The sequence below is a fragment of the Portunus trituberculatus genome, chromosome 14 (assembly GCF_017591435.1).
Source record: "Portunus trituberculatus isolate SZX2019 chromosome 14, ASM1759143v1, whole genome shotgun sequence".
NCBI classification, from domain to species: Eukaryota; Metazoa; Arthropoda; class Malacostraca; order Decapoda; family Portunidae; genus Portunus; species Portunus trituberculatus.
In genome coordinates, this window is record NC_059268.1 from 16,640,225 (window position 1) to 16,658,680 (window position 18,456).

The 18,456-nt window shown below is 44.3% G+C and overlaps 1 protein-coding gene across 1 annotated transcript; it reads left to right on the plus strand.

Annotated features, from left to right (window-relative positions):
• Positions 1–646: 646 nt before the first annotated feature.
• On the plus strand, positions 647–17,476 carry LOC123503638 (mediator of DNA damage checkpoint protein 1-like). Its single transcript, XM_045253571.1, has 2 exons — positions 647–798; positions 11,687–17,476. The coding sequence occupies exons 1-2, from the start codon at positions 781–783 to the stop codon at positions 15,833–15,835; spliced, it is 4,167 nt and encodes a 1,388-aa protein (XP_045109506.1). The 5' UTR covers positions 647–780; the 3' UTR covers positions 15,836–17,476.
• Positions 17,477–18,456: the final 980 nt, after the last annotated feature.

An 18,456-nucleotide genomic window follows, 5' to 3' on the forward strand; every position in this document is an offset into this window, starting at 1 on the left:
CCCGCTCCTATAAACGTGTTCGGTGTCCTGCTGCTCACCACGAGGATCTGTCTTGGCGCTGGTTCTCGCGTCATTGTTCCCTGTGGTGGCCTGTACGTGCATGAGCTGACCGCTAGACTGAGCCGCAACTGTCAACAAGAGTTTTGTGGAGCTGCTGTCTTCTGTTACTTGGGATGCAAATGCTTCATCTCCCAAAAAATCGGTCTCCTTTCGCTAATTTCGGAATACGAAGCACGCTGGGGCACAGCTGCCCCTCACCGCCAGGGTCCGCCCCGCCCACACCTGAAGGCCACACAGGGCCACATTTGGACTCCTAAGACAGATAGCCCCGCCCGGGGCTGTGTTGGCACGGTGCCTCGCTGCTAACTGTGCATCGGCCGGCAGCAGCGATGTCTGGGGAGTGAGTGGCACTGCCGCTGTGCCACCTTTCTCCCCACCATTCCCGCTGCGCCGTACACGGCACGCCTGTTTCCTCTGAAGGGCACCAGGGGGAAGCATTGTAACTAACGTTCCGGCAACATCGCCTCCACTATCCACTAACATCCAACTACACCATTGCTGCAGCTGCTTTAACCGATACTGAATACCGCAAAAAGGACCAACCATAACAAGACGAGCAGCCACGGCCCCTCACCGCGGCACGCTGCCTCCTACAGTGTACGGCGTGAAGACTTTCGCGCAGGTGCCCTTGTGACGTTACGGGGTCACCGAGGGTATATAAGGAGCCCCATCAGGCCGGGTGTGGCAGTTGTGTTGTGTCCGTGACGCGACGCAGACGTCATGAGGTTATCCCTCCTGGTACGTAAGCTGTGGTGTTCATCCTAAGTGTACATGATTGTGGCATGCAGTGAGTGAGAGTGCGGGAGAGGCTGGCGGCGGGCATAGGGACGCACCGCCATGCTCGCTTCTTGGCAGGAATAACGGCAGCACTATTTTTATTGTGTGTGACTTTGTTGTGATGCTACGCAAGTTTTCGTGAAAGGACTCTAACAACCCGGTGACTGTGTTGACGGCGGTGATGGTGAAGCGAGCCCGTAATAGTATAGCGGCGTGCAGAATCGACTATTGTTGCAGTAAAAACGCAGAGTGTCTTTCTCGACGCGTGAGTGACGAATGCAGAAGACTGACGGAGGCTCGTCGTGATGCCCCGTGTTTCTGTTAGTGTCCCTGGAAAGCGGAGGGAAACACGGCAGTACGTCCGTCTCTCTTCCCTTTTCACGACGTCACTTGAAGCTGTTGTTGCGGCGCCTTAAAGCAATCACTAAATTAATCAGTCAATCAGTCTTCCCTCGCTGCGGCTCCATATAAACTACCATGTCAAGCTGAAATCTCGCTAAACAGAGCAGAGTTTAATAATTTTCTTGCAAACAAATCGGCCTCCAGGTTCACTATCCGCACTGAAGTAAAAAAGAGAAAGAGCGAATATATGAATGTACAATCAAATGGCACTACAACACTGGACAAAAAAGAAAGACACACTAATCTAATAATCTAAATAACTTTATTTCTTTCTAATCGACGAAATCTTCACATCACGACGATATGGAATCTTACGGCAATTTTTCCATCACTCTACTTTTCCTTCAAGTCACCAATAAAGCAGCGGCAATATTGGCGAGTGACGACCTTAGAGTGACATCAGAGAGCACTTACGGCTTCAGTAACTAAGAGCAACAAAGAACAGTACATCTTTTTTTTTTCTTTTCATACGAAAGCCCCGTTAGAGATCACCAAAACGTAACTGGTGTCGTTAATATACTGCCTTTGTCTTCAGTACCTGTATATCTTTGGCCTTTCCCTCCTTACCTTCACCTTACCCTTCCATCTTTCAACACTCCATCACCCACCCATCCTTTAATGCACCCATGCCATCTATAACCTTCTCTCTGCTCGTCCTTGTTTCATCTCTAGCATCATCCTCCCTATGTATTCCTCAAGGCCTCTCGCACGACCACACCACCTTAGTCTTGCCTCTCTACCTTTGCTCCCTGACATGCGAGGTGTCCCTTTGATACGTTAATTTCTATACGATGTGGAAATTAAAGGGATATTTTAATTTCTATTGGGGTACGATATAAAAGTTTTATTTTCTTATCATAATGGAAAGAAGGATGGAGAGAGAGAGAGAGAGAGAGAGAGAGAGAGAGAGAGAGAGAGAGAGAGAGAGAGAGAGAGAGAGAGAGAGAGAGAGAGCATTCCTATCTTTCCTTGCTAGTTTCAACTCTTAAAACTATTTATGAATCAAGTTCTCTCTCTCTCTCTCTCTCTCTCTCTCTCTCTCTCTCTCTCTCTTCGTAACCCCTTTACCTTCACCTAAAAACAAATCAATGAAGAGAGTAATAAACACACAACAAAAGCAGCAACAGAAGCAACTTAACATAAAAGAAAAAACAAAAGAAAAAAAGAAAAGAAAGTGTCAAACAACAAACAATTTCTTATACATGATCATTTATAATAGTCATCGATCGAATATACCCATTTTTTATGTTCAGAGTGCGTTAATAAGACCTTTATTTCTCGTTTTCTTCCTGCTTTTTTTTCTTGTGTGTGTGTGTGTGTGTGTGTGTGTGTGTGTGTGTGTGTGTGTGTGTGTGTGTTCCAGATTACGCAGCCGTGTTACTTTTGTTCTTGTTCTACATCTTAAAGTTACAACATTTTAACACACACACACACACACACACACACACACACACACACACACACACACACACACAGAGAGAGAGAGAGAGAGAGAGAAATGCGCAACAAACGAGGAAATTTCATTGGGGAAACTGTGCGAGAGAGAGAGAGAGAGAGAGAGAGAGAGAGAGAGAGAGAGAGAGAGAGAGAGAGAGAGAATATAGAGCTATGCTACACACATATATATATACAATCAGCTCAAATCAGTGATCAAATATGTACGATAGATGACGCTAAAGAGGAGGAGGAGGAGGAGGAGGAGGAGGAGGAGGAGGAGGAGGAGGAGGAGAGAGGGCGTAGACACAGCACGGAGTAAAAGGGCGTTCCCACGTAGCGAGAGAGAGAGAGAGAGAGAGAGAGAGAGAGAGGAGAAAAAATGTGTAGGAAATGTGTAGGATTTACGAATGTCTGTGGCGAGTTTTTGTAGATGTGTGTGTGTGTGTGTGTGTGTGTGTGTGTGTGTGTGTGTGTGTGTGTGTGTGTGTGTGTGTGTGTGTGTGTGTGTGTGTGTGTGTGTGTTGCAGAAAAAATGCATTTATACTTATTTATTTTCTTTCCTTTTCCTTTTTCTTTTTCTTTTACTTTCTCTACATTCTTGTTATTATTACTAATCACACACACACACACACACACACACACACACACACACACACACACACACACACACACACACACACACACACACACACACACACACACACACACACACACACACACACAACCTTTACGATAACAGGAGCCTCCCCGGGGTCTGTCCAATCCAAACAAGCAATAATACAGTTACAGTAAAGAGTGATACAGTTACTCCTTACTCTGTCTTGGCCCCTTCCTGTCTGACATCTTGCCTGCCTGTCCACCTGTCAGCCTCTCCTTTACTGTATGTTTGTCTGACTGTCTGTTGATTTCAAGGTCGTTTCTAGGACTTTGTAGCTTTATTTATACTCTCTCTCTCTCTCTCTCTCTCTCTCTCTCTCTCTCTCTCTCTCTCTCTCTCTCTCTCTCTCATCTACCTACACATTTTGCTCTCTCGCTTTTTGTTTGTCACATAATTGCCTTCTCCATTCGTAAGTCTGTCTATCTGTCTATCTGTCTGTTTGCTTGTCTTTTTTTGTTATCTATTGTTACTTTTTATTCGTTCTGCCTCGGTGACTTCATGTTTTTTTTCCCCTTCATGCCTGTCTGTGCTTTTTCTTTTTCTTCTTTTTTTCAGTTACAATTTCATGCCTTATTCGTGGCATTTATCTTGCCTTCTTCCGTGTCTTGTTTTCTTCGTCTCTCAATGTATCTGTTCACACTTTAAATTTTCTCGCATGTTTGTGTGTAACTATTTTTTCTCCTACTCATGCTTGTACATTAACTTTTTGCTTGCGTCCCTGTCCTTCTCCTCTATTCCTTTACCTGACCGATGCATTGTTAGCATATTATGAACGCCTTGAACATTCTGCCACCTGTGTGCATGTCTGTATGTACTGGCAGGGTACTCAAGGGCGACTCAATTCTATTTAAATATTCCCCTTGGTTTATACTTACATTAAACATTGGATTTTCATGCAGAATTAAGAGTGGATCTGATATAAAGAGGAACATGTAAAATTATAAGGGTTTCAGAGTATCCTTTCTTCCTTTTTACTTATCTTAAATACACTTACTCTCTCTCCTTCTATCTTTTACTCTTTTTATCCTCGTCTAAATATTTCTCCTTCTCCATCTCTGTACACCTGTTTTTTTTTTTTTTTTTTTTTCAGCATCCATTTCCTTTCCTCCTCCGTCACCCTTTCCCTTCTCTTCACTTCACTGTATCCTAACCACACCCCAAACTTGTCATCTGTCACTTTTTTGTACCATAGCCCGTTCCTTTACCATCTCTTTCCTTTCCTTTCACCGCCTACCTAGTATTTTTTTTTTTATCTATCCTTCATTACACCGATGTTTCTCTATTTTCTCTATACTTTACTACTACATTTAGACCGAAAAAAAGGTCTCTGTCTCTCTCTCTCTCTCTCTCTCTCTCTCTCTCTCTCTCTCTCTCTCTCTCTCTCTCTCACTTTCCCTCTCTCCTCCTTCTCTTTATCACTTTCCCTGCCGCCACCTGGTTCTCCTTGATTGAGAAAGGCGACCTGGGTCCAGTCAACCTACTAACATTTATAAAGCTCCACCACTACCACCACCACCACCACCTCCAGCGCCACCGTCACCTCAAGGCCGCCGCACCACTTCTAGTTCGTCTAACTTTACCTTACGATTTAGGGCAAAAACCTATTATATTATCTCTCTCTCTCTCTCTCTCTTGATTCCTTACTCATTTTCGCTTTCTTTTACGGTGTGTGTGTTTCACTGTTTGATCTGCTGCAGTCTCTGACGAGACAGCCAGACGTTACCCTACGGAACGAGCTCAGAGCTCATTATTTCCGATCTTCGGATAGGCCTGAGACCAGGCACACACCACACACCGGGACAACAAGGTCACAACTCCTCGATTTACATCCCGTACCTACTCACTGCTAGGTGAACAGGGGCTACACGTGAAAGGAGATACACCCAAATATCTCCATCCGAACGGGAATCGAACCCCGGTCCTCTGGCTTGTGAAGCCAGAGCTACCGGGCGTGTGTGTGTGTGTGTGTGTGTGTGTGTGTGTGTGTGTGTGTGTGTGAAGACCTTGTAGAGGGAAGGAACTCCAGTCACACCTTTTGTCACCATCACTCACAACCAGTCCACCTGTTAATTACCTTTTCTTTGTCGTTTTCCTTCCTTGACCTTTCCTCTCGCTGACCAAACCAACCTCTCACGCTAAAACAACAACAAGAACAGCAGCAACAACAACAACAACAACAACAACAACAACAACAACAACAAAAACAACAACAACAACAGAAGTGCCAGGTTATGATCTAAACCCCTTCTATACTAGGACGCATTTCTACCTTGATTTCTGTGCATGATTAGACGATTCTATTGACATTAGGAAGCGTCTATGAGGTGAGAAGATTAATAGTCACAGCCTTCACTATTTTAATCCCCACGTGAGTTTCCGAAGCTGTATAGTCACCAAATCGTAAGCAGAGTAGATATGAAAAGGTGCTATGGTACTAAAGGGGTTAATAAGTCTGGTAATGTTACAGCAGGTGAGACGCACGGGTGGGTAACAGGTTGGGCAGGTAAGGGCTGGGTCAGAATGGTTCACTTTTTGGCGGTGACCTCAATAAGTGTGTGTGTGTGTGTGTGTGTGTGTGTGTGTGTGTGTGTGTGTGTGTGTGTGTGTGTGTGTGTGTGTGTGTGTGTGTGTGTGTGTGTGTGTGTGTGTGTGTGTGTGTGTGTGTGTGTGTGTGTGTGTGTGTGTGTGCGTGTTTGCTGAGGAGTGCTGTGGAGTTAGTAGTAGTAGAAGTAGTAGTAGTAGTAGTAGTAGTAGTAGTAGTAGTAGTAGTAGTAGTAGTAGTAGTAGTAGTAGTAGTAGTAATGATGACAGTAGTAGTAATGATGACAGTAGTAGTAATTTGTTGAAAGTAAATGTTATTGTAACCCCACCTTCTCTCTCTCTCTCTCTCTCTCTCTCTCTCTCTCTCTCTCTCTCATCACTATAACAGTTAAAAATTTCTACATCTCCTTTTTTACGTAACTTTATAGGGACCTTCCGATTCCCCTCCTCTCCCTCTCCTCTCTCCTCTCCTCTCTCTCTCTCTCTCTGGGAAGAAAAGGGAAGGTGTTGGCCGCAGTTTTTTCATTGTTTATATTTTTTTGCCATTATCGAAAGTAAAAGTGACCATAGAAGGAGAGGAGGGAGGGAGGGAGGGAGGAAGGAGGCAAGGGGATGGAATGAATGAAGGGAGGGAAAATAGAATAGAAGCAGATAAAGAAGGACGGAGGAAGGAAAGGAAAAGAGAGAGAAAGGGGAAAGTAGTGGAATATATGAAAGTGAGGAAGGAAAGTAGATGGGAATGAGGAAAGGAAGAGAAAAGGAGGAAGGGAGAGAAAACAAGGAACGGAGAGAAAACAAGGAGAGAAAGAAAGAAAGAAAGAAGGAAGGAAGGAAGGAAGGAAGGAAGGAGGGAGGAAACACTGCAATCTTAAAAAAAAAAAAAAATCGCGCTATTATTTTATTTGCATTATTCTTATTACTTCACGTCTCGTTTTATTCTTTCTCCTTGTCAAAGTTTCATATTTATTCTATTACACACACACACACACACACACACACACACACACACACACACACACACACACACACACACACACACACACACACACATTAGTCCAATTGGGGCCATATTTGAACACATGACTGGAGGAAGAACAGGAACAGGAAAAGGAGGAGGAGGAGGAGGAGGAGGAGGAGGAGAGGAGGAGGAGGAGGAGGAGGAGGAGGAGGAGGAGGAGGTGTCATAAGAAGGTGAAAGGGAAAGAAGTGCGTGAGAAAATCAGAGGCGAGTCATGTATGAACCAATATGAAAAAAAAAAACGAAAAGAAAACATACGGAAGAATTTAAATGGTGTGTGTGTGTGTGTGTGTGTGTGTGTGTGTGTGTGTGTGTGTAGGAATCACCTGAATTCTTGTAGGACACCGAAAATAAATGAAATAACATCGTAGAATAGAGAGATATATTAGCTTCTTCAATAATAAATAATAATAAATAATAAATACCTAATTGACCGACTGAATCTTATAAATAAATAGCAAAAATCAATAGACTACAAGCTAAATTCTAATGCAAGTCTATTCAAATTAACATAAGTCGATTTTTTTTCCTTCTAAATAAAACTAAGACAGGTTTAAACTAAAAATGAATAAATAAATAAAATAATGGTTCGGAGTTCATTTAGATAAGAAAAAAAAAGAGGGTAATGAAAGAAACAGTTCCAAATATGGTCAAGATAATCTAGTTCTACAGCTGGCGTCTCTCTCTCTCTCTCTCTCTCTCTCTCTCTCTCTCTCTCTCTCTCTCTCTCTGCTACTCTAACTGTTCAAGAATTTAGTAACTGTCCAAATAAGCAGCGTGTTAAAAAAATAATAGATATATTGTAATAATAATAATAATAATAATAATAATAATAATAATAATAATAATAATAATAATAATAATAAACCTTGATGATAATAAAAAATAGAAAACTAAAGATAAAACAATAAAACACACACACACACACACACACACACACACACACACACACACTTATGCAGGAAAACCAATGGAGTGTGAGTGTTCAGAGAGAGAGAGAGAGAGAGAGAGAGAGAGAGAGAGAGAGAGAGAGAGAGTGCGTAAAAGAGAACAAGAGGGAGAGAAATTTGGATCATTTAAGTGGAAGAGAGAAAGAGAGAGGGAGAGGGATGAAAGGAAGGGAGGAGTGTACCTTGAGGGCCTTAGGAAGAGGAGGAGGAGGAGGAGGAGGAGGAGGAGGAGGAGGAGGAGACGAAGTGGAGCGCAATCACTTTCTCTTGTACTGTACGAGTGAAAGGAAGAGGAGGAGGAGGAGGAGGAGGAATTGGCTTTGACTCCTCCTCCTCTTCCTCCTCCTCCTCCTCCTTCATTCCTTAAACCATAGAGAGAGAGAGAGAGAGAGAGAGAGAAGAGAGAGAGAGAGAGAGAGAGAGAGAGAGTAAACAATGTCACCAAGATTATTTATTTTTCATTTCGAAGCGAGTCACAAATGATAATAAAACCAACACATTAGAAGCCTCGAGTCTGAGTCAGTCTTACTCCGGTTTAATTCGTTCCCGCTATTAACTGAATTTCACGGCCTCGACATTTATACCTTATCCATTTTTCGTTCCCGTTTTCTTTGTTTCTCCAGGTTTTCATTTCCTGAGTTTCGGGAAAAAATAAAGAAAAATTGTAAAGCTTTATTTATTTTTTTTTCCACATATTCGTTCATATTTACTTTCTTTCATTTTTCTCCTTTCTTTTTCTTGATTTTCTTCTTCTCTAATTCAGTTTTCATTTCTCTTTTTGTAAATGTAAAAATGTGACTATTTTTTTGCATTTTCATCTTTTCCTTTCTTCCTCTTCTTCTCATCATTAGTAAGTTATGTTATCTATCTTCTTTTTTTTTGCTATCTCAGTTTAATATCTCTCTCTCTCTCTCTCTCTCTCTCTCTCTCTCTCTCTCTCTCTCTCTCTTCCTGCCGTTAAAGTATCACTGAAGTCATTAAAACGCACTTGAAAACCACAATAACTTCCACCAGAGCCTTGTTAAAGTGTCACTAGAATTAGAAAATACACTCTTAAAAGCTTCAACAATATTTAAAAGTCTTCTTCAATTATCACTAGAATCATGAAAGCAAACTTTGAAAATCCATTACAAGATTAAGAAAGAAAGATCACCAATAGATGATTAGACACTTGAAAATCCCAATAACTTCCAGTACAGTCAATCTAACGCTTCAATACTGGGACACATTTTTACCTTAAGATTTGTGTATGATTGGACTATTTTATTGACATTAGGAAGGGTCTTTGGAGATCAGAAGATTAATGGCCAAAGTCTTCAATATTTCAATGCCCCAGATGAGTTTCTGAAGCTGTACAAAACCACCAAAGAAGAAGCAGAATGAATATGGAAACGCATCACTGAACTCAAGGCTCAAATTACCCGGAATAAAGTTACTGCAACATTTAAGAACGTAATTCTCTTATTCACTACAAATTCACCACAACACTAGTCCCAGAACGCCACAAACACTATACGTTTTCTTTTCGCACACATGTCACTCCATCCCCGTTAGTGTGCCTTTAATTTGCAAGTGAAAAAAAGGGAGACAGAGGAAGAGAGATGAGAAAAAAGTGTGTCCCGTTGCAGAGGCGTCATTAGTTTATCAATTTCATTTGCTCCGTGAGTGTGACAATGAAAGGATTCCTCTCCTATGTATGGGAACAGAGGGACCTTTCAGAGCAGCATTCCTGACCGTAAGCGTGAGTTGCAGTGACAGCAAGTGGACGTACACACACACACACACACACACACACACACACACACACACACACACACACACACACACACACACACACACACACACACACGTCACCTCATTAGAAAAAAAAATACAATAAAATCGAATGAAATGAGTAAATAATTTTAAAAAGTTCGACAGTTCTTGAAATATTTTATTAATTAATGAGTCATCCAATCTGGTCACCATTTTCTTTTCTTAATTCTCTCTCTCTCTCTCTCTCTCTCTCTCTCTCTCTCTCTCTCTCTCTCTGGCCTAGTCACCTCCTTCATATTGCTTCCTACGATAACACTTTTTCTCCTTCTTCCTCCTTTAATTCTTACAAATACACATGCCCTTCCGTGTCCTCCCCTCCTCCACCCCTCCCTCCTTCGCTCCTTCAGTATCCTTGAGAGGCACAATCGGCCACGCCCTAGAGGTATGTGGGCACCCAAGCACCTACTTTTTTGCGGGGTGGCTGAGGAAGAAGGCGAGGAGGTGGGATTGCTACTACTACTACTACTATTATTATTATTATTATTATTGTCATTTTTATGGTTGTAAATTAATTTCTGAGAGAGAGAGAGAGAGAGAGAGAGAGAGAGAGAGAGAGAGAGAGAGAGAGAGAGAGAGAGTGTGTGTAGCAAGGCCTTATATACAGAAAAAAAGTGTATGTGATAAATCCCTTCCTCTTTCTCCCTTCCCCCTCTCCCCCTCTCCCCTCCCCCCAAAAAAAGAAGAAAATTCACTTTAAATATTGACTTTAAATGTGAATGAAGTGAGAGAGTGAGCGAGAAAGAGAGTTAAATGCGGAAATGCTTCTTTGACTCTCCATTGCTCTTGACCTTTCACCTTCATAGAGAGAGAGAGAGAGAGAGAGAGAGAGAGAGAGAGAGAGAGAGAGAGAGAGAGAGAGAGAGAGAGAGAGAGAGAGAGATGGGCCGATTGATGGTCCGAGTAATGAAACAGCGATGGGACGAGTAATGACAAGAAGAGCTACGATTCAGAAACGCTTTGCTCTCTCACGACGAGTATTTTCCAAAGCCACAGAGATGATTGGCGGGGTTTTCAAGAGCGTATCTCCAGTTAATAATGTAGAAATCTTGTCACTCTGCCTCTAGAACCGTATCTCCAGTTAATAATGTAGAAATCTTGTCACTCTGCCTCTAGAACCGTATCTCCAGTTAATAATGTAGAAATCTTGTCACTCTGCCTCTAGAACCGTAAAAAATACCTTTAAAAAACTCGTGCAAATTTAAATAAAGCCTTTTGAAATAGCGGAGGTGAAGTGTAGAAGTGTTTGATAATTCGAGCCTCAGTAAGAACCAGGATAACGTTTTCTCAATTTTAATAGAGAATAACACCAGTAACTATTACATTTCAAGCTTTTTTTACTGCATCAGAAAGTTGTGTGAATTGCAAGACACAACGCCGTATTGAAAAGCACTGCCCAAAACATTTCCCATCAGAATGCTCCAATAATAAAATAGTTTCCCCCTTCTTTTTCTGCCGCAAGTTGTTACAGAAAATTAAGAGAAAAAGAAGCATTTCAGTGGTTACTCATATAAACACCACATTTTGTCTCGCGTTGCTATAACAGGAGACCGCTATCTTTATACATTCAGTGAAACAAAGAAAAGAAAATTCTCCCTTTGCTATACCCACCTATAAAGAAAGTAACATTAGTAGTAGTAGTAGTAGTAGTAGTAGTAGTAGTAGTAGTACTATTGTTGTATTTATAGTATTGTAGTTTGCTACTCACCGGAAACCTGAGATTTGCATGTGTATACTTGTAACTGTTGATATCAGAAGATGAAATGACATTATTTACTAGTACGCGTTAAAAGCCAGCATAGAGGTCGAAATATCCATATGTGTGTGTGTGTGTGTGTGTGTGTGTGTGTGTGTGTGTGTGTGTGTGTACTTATATATATATATATATATATATATATATATATATATATATATATATATATATATGGTATATAAACACACACACACACACACACACACACACAGGATAGGCTATAGATCGTTTTGATACCTTCCTCCCAGTACTTGTCTGACACATGATTACTTTTGCAGATATTACTGTTGGTGGCCCTTGCGGTCGGCCAGGAAGACAGGAGACAGAGGGCTCGCGAAAAATTCCTCGAGTTAGCCAACAGAGCAAGAAATGGAGACGCGGAAGCACAGCAGGAGCTACTCGCTCGCCGCCGTTTCCGGACACCATCGGCAGAGCGACTGTCAGTTGTCACACCCTTGGAGAAGGACCCTCCGGCTCGTGTGAAGGCTGCAGTGCCTCCTACTTTAGTACCACAGCCAGTGTTCTCTGAGGGACAAGCGCCACCCCTGGTGGAGCCTACCACCTTCCGGCCACAGCCACTTGAACCAGTGGCTGAGACGGAGGAACCTATTGGAGAAGCAGACTTAGTCACAGAAGAGCCTGCCTTTGATGTGGCACCAACAGACCCCGTGACTGAGATACCCCAAAGCGAATCCCCCGAACCTCCACCTGAGCCACTATTGGAGGAGAAGCAAGTCCTAGAGACTCAAAAACCAAGACTGATCGAGAACGATCTTCCGCGACGACCTGCATTCAAGCGGCCAGATTTCTCCATTCCATCTATTCCAGATATTCCAGATATTCCATCTATACCAGCCATTCTATCCACCATCCCATCTATTCCAGACTTCACACCTAATGAGCGGCAGTCACGATCACGTCCTACGGCTGCAAAACTCAAGCAGTCGCGAACAGAGGATGAAAAAGCTGACGGATCCCTTCAGCTTCTAAAATCCTCCAGACGGCAGCAGAGTGACAATCGGTCAGTTGGTCCTCAAGCTGCAATCAAGACACCTGCCCAGTCGCAACCATCCATCAGGAGGCTTCAGCCACGACCATCACTCAAGAGGTTGCAGTCAACAAACAAGCGACCACCACAGCCTGAATCTAATGATAGAAGACCACCACAAGTTAAATCCAGCGACAGATCACCACCGTCTGATGCTATCGAAAAGCCACCACAGCCTCAGGCTAGCGACAGAAATCCACCACAGCCTCAATCCAGTGATAGAAAACCACCTCAGCTTAGAACTAGACCCCCACAGCCAAAGTCAGACGACAGTAGTCCACCACAGGTTAACTCTGGCGGCAGAAGACCACCACAGCGTCTGTCTGGAGGTAGAAGGCCATCACAAATCAGCAGTAGAAGGCCACCACAGCTCGGTATTAGAAGGCCACCACAGCTCGATAGTAGCAGGCCACCACAACTCGGTAGTAGAAGACCACCACAATTCCAATCCAGAGACAGAAGTCCACCAGTAGAGTCTCAACCCGAGGGCAGGAGGCTTTCACCAATAGCAATCAGGCGTCCATCGCAGCTCAAAGAAAACACAAGGAGAACACAAGAGCCCACACCTACCATCAAGGCACCTTCAGAAAATGAGGAAAAGCCATCTGAGCCCCAGCCAGATGACAAGAAGGTATCAGAGGCACAAACAGATGAAAGCAAACCACCAATGGCTCCGGAGGAGGAAAAGAAACCCTCAGAGCCACAGCCTGACGAAAAGAAGCCACCCCAGATCCTGCCAACCATCAAGCTGCCACCACAACCAATTCCAGTTCCTGCTGGAAAGCTGCCACAGCCAAGACCAGTTGGTAAGCGTATTCGGAGACCAAGACCAGGAGCCAAGCAACGACCCCGACCGCGACCCCAGCCAGAGGCCAAGGGAGAGGAGGAAGCTCCAGGTAAGGCTCGGGAAGAAGCAAGCGCACAGGCAAAGAAAGTGGAGCAGCCAAAACTAGATTTCAACATATCAGCACAGATAGAAACTATTCTTAAGGAGCTGGATAAAAACCAAGCCACGACAGAACAGAGCAGAACGACAACTGACGAACCCAAACGAAGAAGACCGTCTCCTAAGCGCCGCCCCCAGAGCAAAGCACTCGTATCCACTCGCCCACGTGCCCAGACCGTTACATCTGCACGGTCACAGACTGTCACATCTGCACGGTCACAGACTGTCACATCTGCACGGTCACAGACAACCACTCCTCGGATTAGCGCTGAACATGCTACCGATCCAGCCCTCACCACGATTGACCGCTACTCATACCATGAAGATGATGGAACCTATGTGTTTGGCTACCAGGCTGCTGACGGTTCATTCAAGGAAGAAAGGCGAGCGCCTGACTGTACTGTGACCGGTAAGTATGGTTACGTGGATGCCACCGGAACCCTCCGAGAGTTCACCTATTCATCTGGTAATGCGTGTGATCCCAATGCTGAGGAAGATCCAGCTCTACAGGAGACCCAGCCACGCAATGAACAATTCATCAAGCAGACCGTAGAACGACGCCTAACCAACGATGAGCTGCGACGCACTGCACAATCCAGCCGTCGTCGCCGTCCCGTCAGCCGTCTGATCCGTCCTCAGCTGGAGGCGACAGCGGCGCCTCGCCAACGTGTAAGAACTGGTCGCCGTAGACAGCCTCAGGCCACTTCTGATCGGGGTGCACAGGAACAACAGGTATTCCAGATTCCTCAGATTCCCTCGGCTGTCTTCACTACTTCACCTCCAGTCACCACCACAGAGCGTGCCTTCGCCACACCAGCCTCAATCTTTAACACTCCAGGATCCATATTTGTCACCCCCGCCCCAGAAACTTTCACTGCTCCCACATTCGCTACGCCACCGAGCTTCAATAGGTTCACCACACCCCCTTCATTCCGCCAACCTCCAAGCGTAGAACGTTCCAGGACTAGTACTTCAAGAGGCCGTTCACACAGCCGAAGCCGATCTCGCAGTCGCTCTCGCGCCCGCACTCAGGTACAACAGGTTACACAACCTGCTCCAACACTTCCTCCTGCTCCTGTTACTCTTCCGCCATCACCACCACCATCACCATCTCCACCACCAGTTTTCGCAGTTCAGCAGCAACAGCAAAGACGACCGCAACAGCAACAGCCTGTTCAGCCTTTTGACTTTGACGGCGAGTTCAGTGGTCTGTTTGATAACTTCGCTGTCACTCAACCAATTACCCAAGCACCTTTCTTTGCACCGACACAGTCTCTAGTGAGACCTACTTCTAGACCAACCAAAGCACCCAGCTCCAGGAGCAGGGCCAGAGCAAGAAGGCCAACTTCACAGCGAACTTCTCTCCCAACACCACCATCCCCACCCCCACCACCCCCACCACCACCACCACCAAGCACAGCCGCTCCCCGCCCTACGGCACCATCCCCAACCCTACCGCCATCTCAGGCCTTCGATGATGGGTCCTTCACACTGGGCGGTGGCAGCAGCCAGGGCGCCCAGCAGTTGATCTTTGATTCTGAACTCGGTACCTTCAGGACGGTTCACGTACCAACCTCTCCACAAAAATCCCCTCCATCAGTTTTCCAAACGCCAATCCAAATTTCCTCCGTCCACCGCCCAGTAACTGAAGCATCATTCAAGTCCCATACCAATCTTACTCCGGCACCACGTCCCGCTGCGACATCACATTTCGTGGCTCCAACACACTTCACGTCCAGCCTTGTTACCACTAAGCCTCAGCCCAAAATCCCATCCCCTCCACTTCGGCCCTCCACTCAGTTCCAACCAACCCCTAGAACGTCAAAACCCAAAATTCGGGTAACACCTCAACCTCAGCCCACCTCTAGGCCATTCCAGGCACAGCAATTCCAGCCACAGCCAGCCATCCAGTCCTTCCAGCCACAGCCAGCCATCCAGTCCTTCCAGCCTCGGCCAGCACCCAAGTCCTTCCAGCCTCAGCCAGCCTCAAGGCCTCAGTTCCAATCATCATCTCAGCAAGCTTCCAATCAGTTCCAGTCACAATCTCAATCAGCTGCCAAATCATTCCAGTCTCAGTCCTCGGCAGTTTCCCACTTCGAGGCTCCAGGGCACTTCACTGCGCCCCAGAGTTCCGCTCCTGTGAGCTCGTTCCCAACTCAGCAGCAGCAGATCCTCCACAAACCCCGCCCAGCTCCATCCCTCCCAGCTCCACCCCGCCCAGCCCCATCCCTTCCCGCTCCGGTCCCTAAGACAACCTTCGTCCAGAACACACGACCAAGTGCAGGCATTCCACTGCCAGTGTTCGGAGGAGGCCAAGGATTTAACCCATTGCCGCATGTCCCCACAGGAAGCCTCTCAATCAACAATCATGGCAACGCAAACACAGGAGATGAATTCGACAAGTTCTTCTCAGAATTCTCTTTAAGCTTTTAATGGACAGAGGCAAGAAGGCGGAGGTTTTCGTCGCCTTATACAAAGTCTAGACATTAAGATATAACATTTTATAAGGTCTTTTTTTCTTCTCTTATATGAAAACCTTATTATCTGTTGCCATGTACTGTAATTATCATAATTATATTATAATAATTTGCAACATGTTTGTTGCATCTTAACACTGCACGATTAGCAAGAAGAAAGTTACCCTCTTCGTCATTATCAGGGAGATGAGAACTTGCACACTGAATAATATGTTGCATCATAACGCTGACTTCTAATACGAACAAGCGCGTGGTGCGCCTTCACCTGCACAGCGCTCAACTAAGAAAAGAGGGAATGATCACTTCCTCTGGCTGACAGCTGCCTCTAGACGGGTGTCAAACATCTATTATTATAATTATTATTTTTTTTTTCATGGAGACCAATTCTGTATCTCCATTGGTTTCGAACTCTATAATTAATACCCACACATGCCTTCACACTCTACAGCTGCTACACAAGCTACACCAGGCGGCATGGCACGCTCAGCCTGACGGACACTACTTGCACCACATGTGCTGCTGTACATAATCTGCTTCAACACAGAAATTTAGCAAGCTTTTCACTACCTCAACCTTAGACCATTTGTCATCCGATCATTGTCCTTACCTGTGGCCTCTGCTTCAAGCCACGCCCCACGACTCCCCTCCACTCACGTGTCATCTGCTTTAACTTAAGACAAATGTAAATCAGTAACGAATTGCTGACAACAGAACAGAGTGTGACGACTGTCCACATTGATAGAAACCCCGTCCGTATATACCTTAGGTCTTTAGAAGGTCAGCTGACTGCCGAGGTTCGTTTCCATTTATAGGGAAGGACAGCAAAGCTTTGGATCATCCCCAACAAACGAATAAATAAAACAGGGTTATAAGTATATAATGCAAATAAACATTGTTCTTCTATTGCATGACGAAGTGCTTTGGAATTTTACTTAGAATTGCAGTCAGGCATCAGCAGTTCAAAAAGATGTTGAAATAATTTGAACTGCTGTGAAATTATAGACAATGAAGCTTATATATCATGTGATAAACTTTTAAAAAACAAAAAGACCACTTACAGTCTGGCGCCGAGATGAAACCAAGGCAAAAAACAGAATCAGCCACCTGCGATGGTCACACACACACACACACACACACACACACACACACACACACACACACACACACTACAACAGGAGATTGGAATGCGCAGAAGAAAAATTGTAGAATACTTGACCAGAAGTGGTATGTGTAGCCAACATATACTTAAATGTAAGGAAAAAGACGGGTGGGTGCAAGCTTGACTCAATCACGTCGGATAAGAAATGAAACACAAATAGACGACAAACTTGCAAGAGATGGAATAAATAGGAATCTGAGTGGAAAGCAAGGTGAGTACCTTAGAAGCAAGTCCCTGGTGCCTCTGTAAACCTTAACTTTACATGTCAAGCAGGGACGCACAGTACGTGAAAAGCGTCTGATTGTGCGCTCACGATAACGAAAAGGAGCATTACGTATAACAATGACGACTTGCTGATGTGTTGCCGTGTTCTGTACATAAGTGTAACATAGGTTTCATATTTTGCATGTTCCCCACAATAAAGAATGATTATTTACATGTGGAACCTTTCACTCCCCTCCTCCCTGCCCCCTCCCTCCCAGCTGCATTACCTGCTGTACTCATGTGGTCTACGCCAGGAAAACTATTTGGACTCTTGTAAGATGTATTGTCAGAGGTCCAGATTATCATAATTCCTTTCCATTCGTGCTTTGAAACGCTTTATTGTCATATAAGAACGGTTTTGGTGGTAACATAAATCAAATTACAATCGATATTACCGCCTACCATTATGACTATATGTGAACTTTATAATAGGATACAGTCACGTCGTATAATGAGTAGGCTATTGCAGTTTGCCTAGTACATTGGTTAATAAAATGACACAATGAAGCTTATAAAACAGCCCTCACGCATAATGAGTAGGCTACTGAAGTTAACCTAGTACATTGGCTAATAAAGTGACACAATGTAGCTTATAAAAAAAAAAAAAACCTCACTACACAATGACCATCTAATGTGACCCTTTCTCTCCAAACATTGACCACCACAGCTAGACAGTTTATCTTGCAAAGCGATAATGAACAAAGACTTTCAAACTTCATTTTTAACTAAAAAAAAAAAAAAAAAAAAAAAAAAAAAAAGAGTCGAGATATATGTCACCAAAAATGTAAACAATACCGACTCAGCTTAGAATACTACATTCACAAAGAAGAAAGGCAGAAATTTGCGATACTCACATAAATCTTGATCTATGGCGCGGCACAGGTTGTCATCTTCGGAGGCCCAACGGATTTCTTGAGGCTGTACATAGTATTCTTAACCCCCTTCAGTACCATGACACGTTTCCATATTCATTCTGCTTAATATTTGGTGATTTTACACAGCATTAGAATCTCATGTATGGATGATCAAAATAGTAAAGACTGGCCATTTATCTTGTCCTCCACAGACCCTTGCTGATGTCAATAAAATCTCACTCCCAAAACTCAAGGTAAAAATGTGTTCCAGTGCTGAAAGAGTTAAAGCCACGGTCGTCC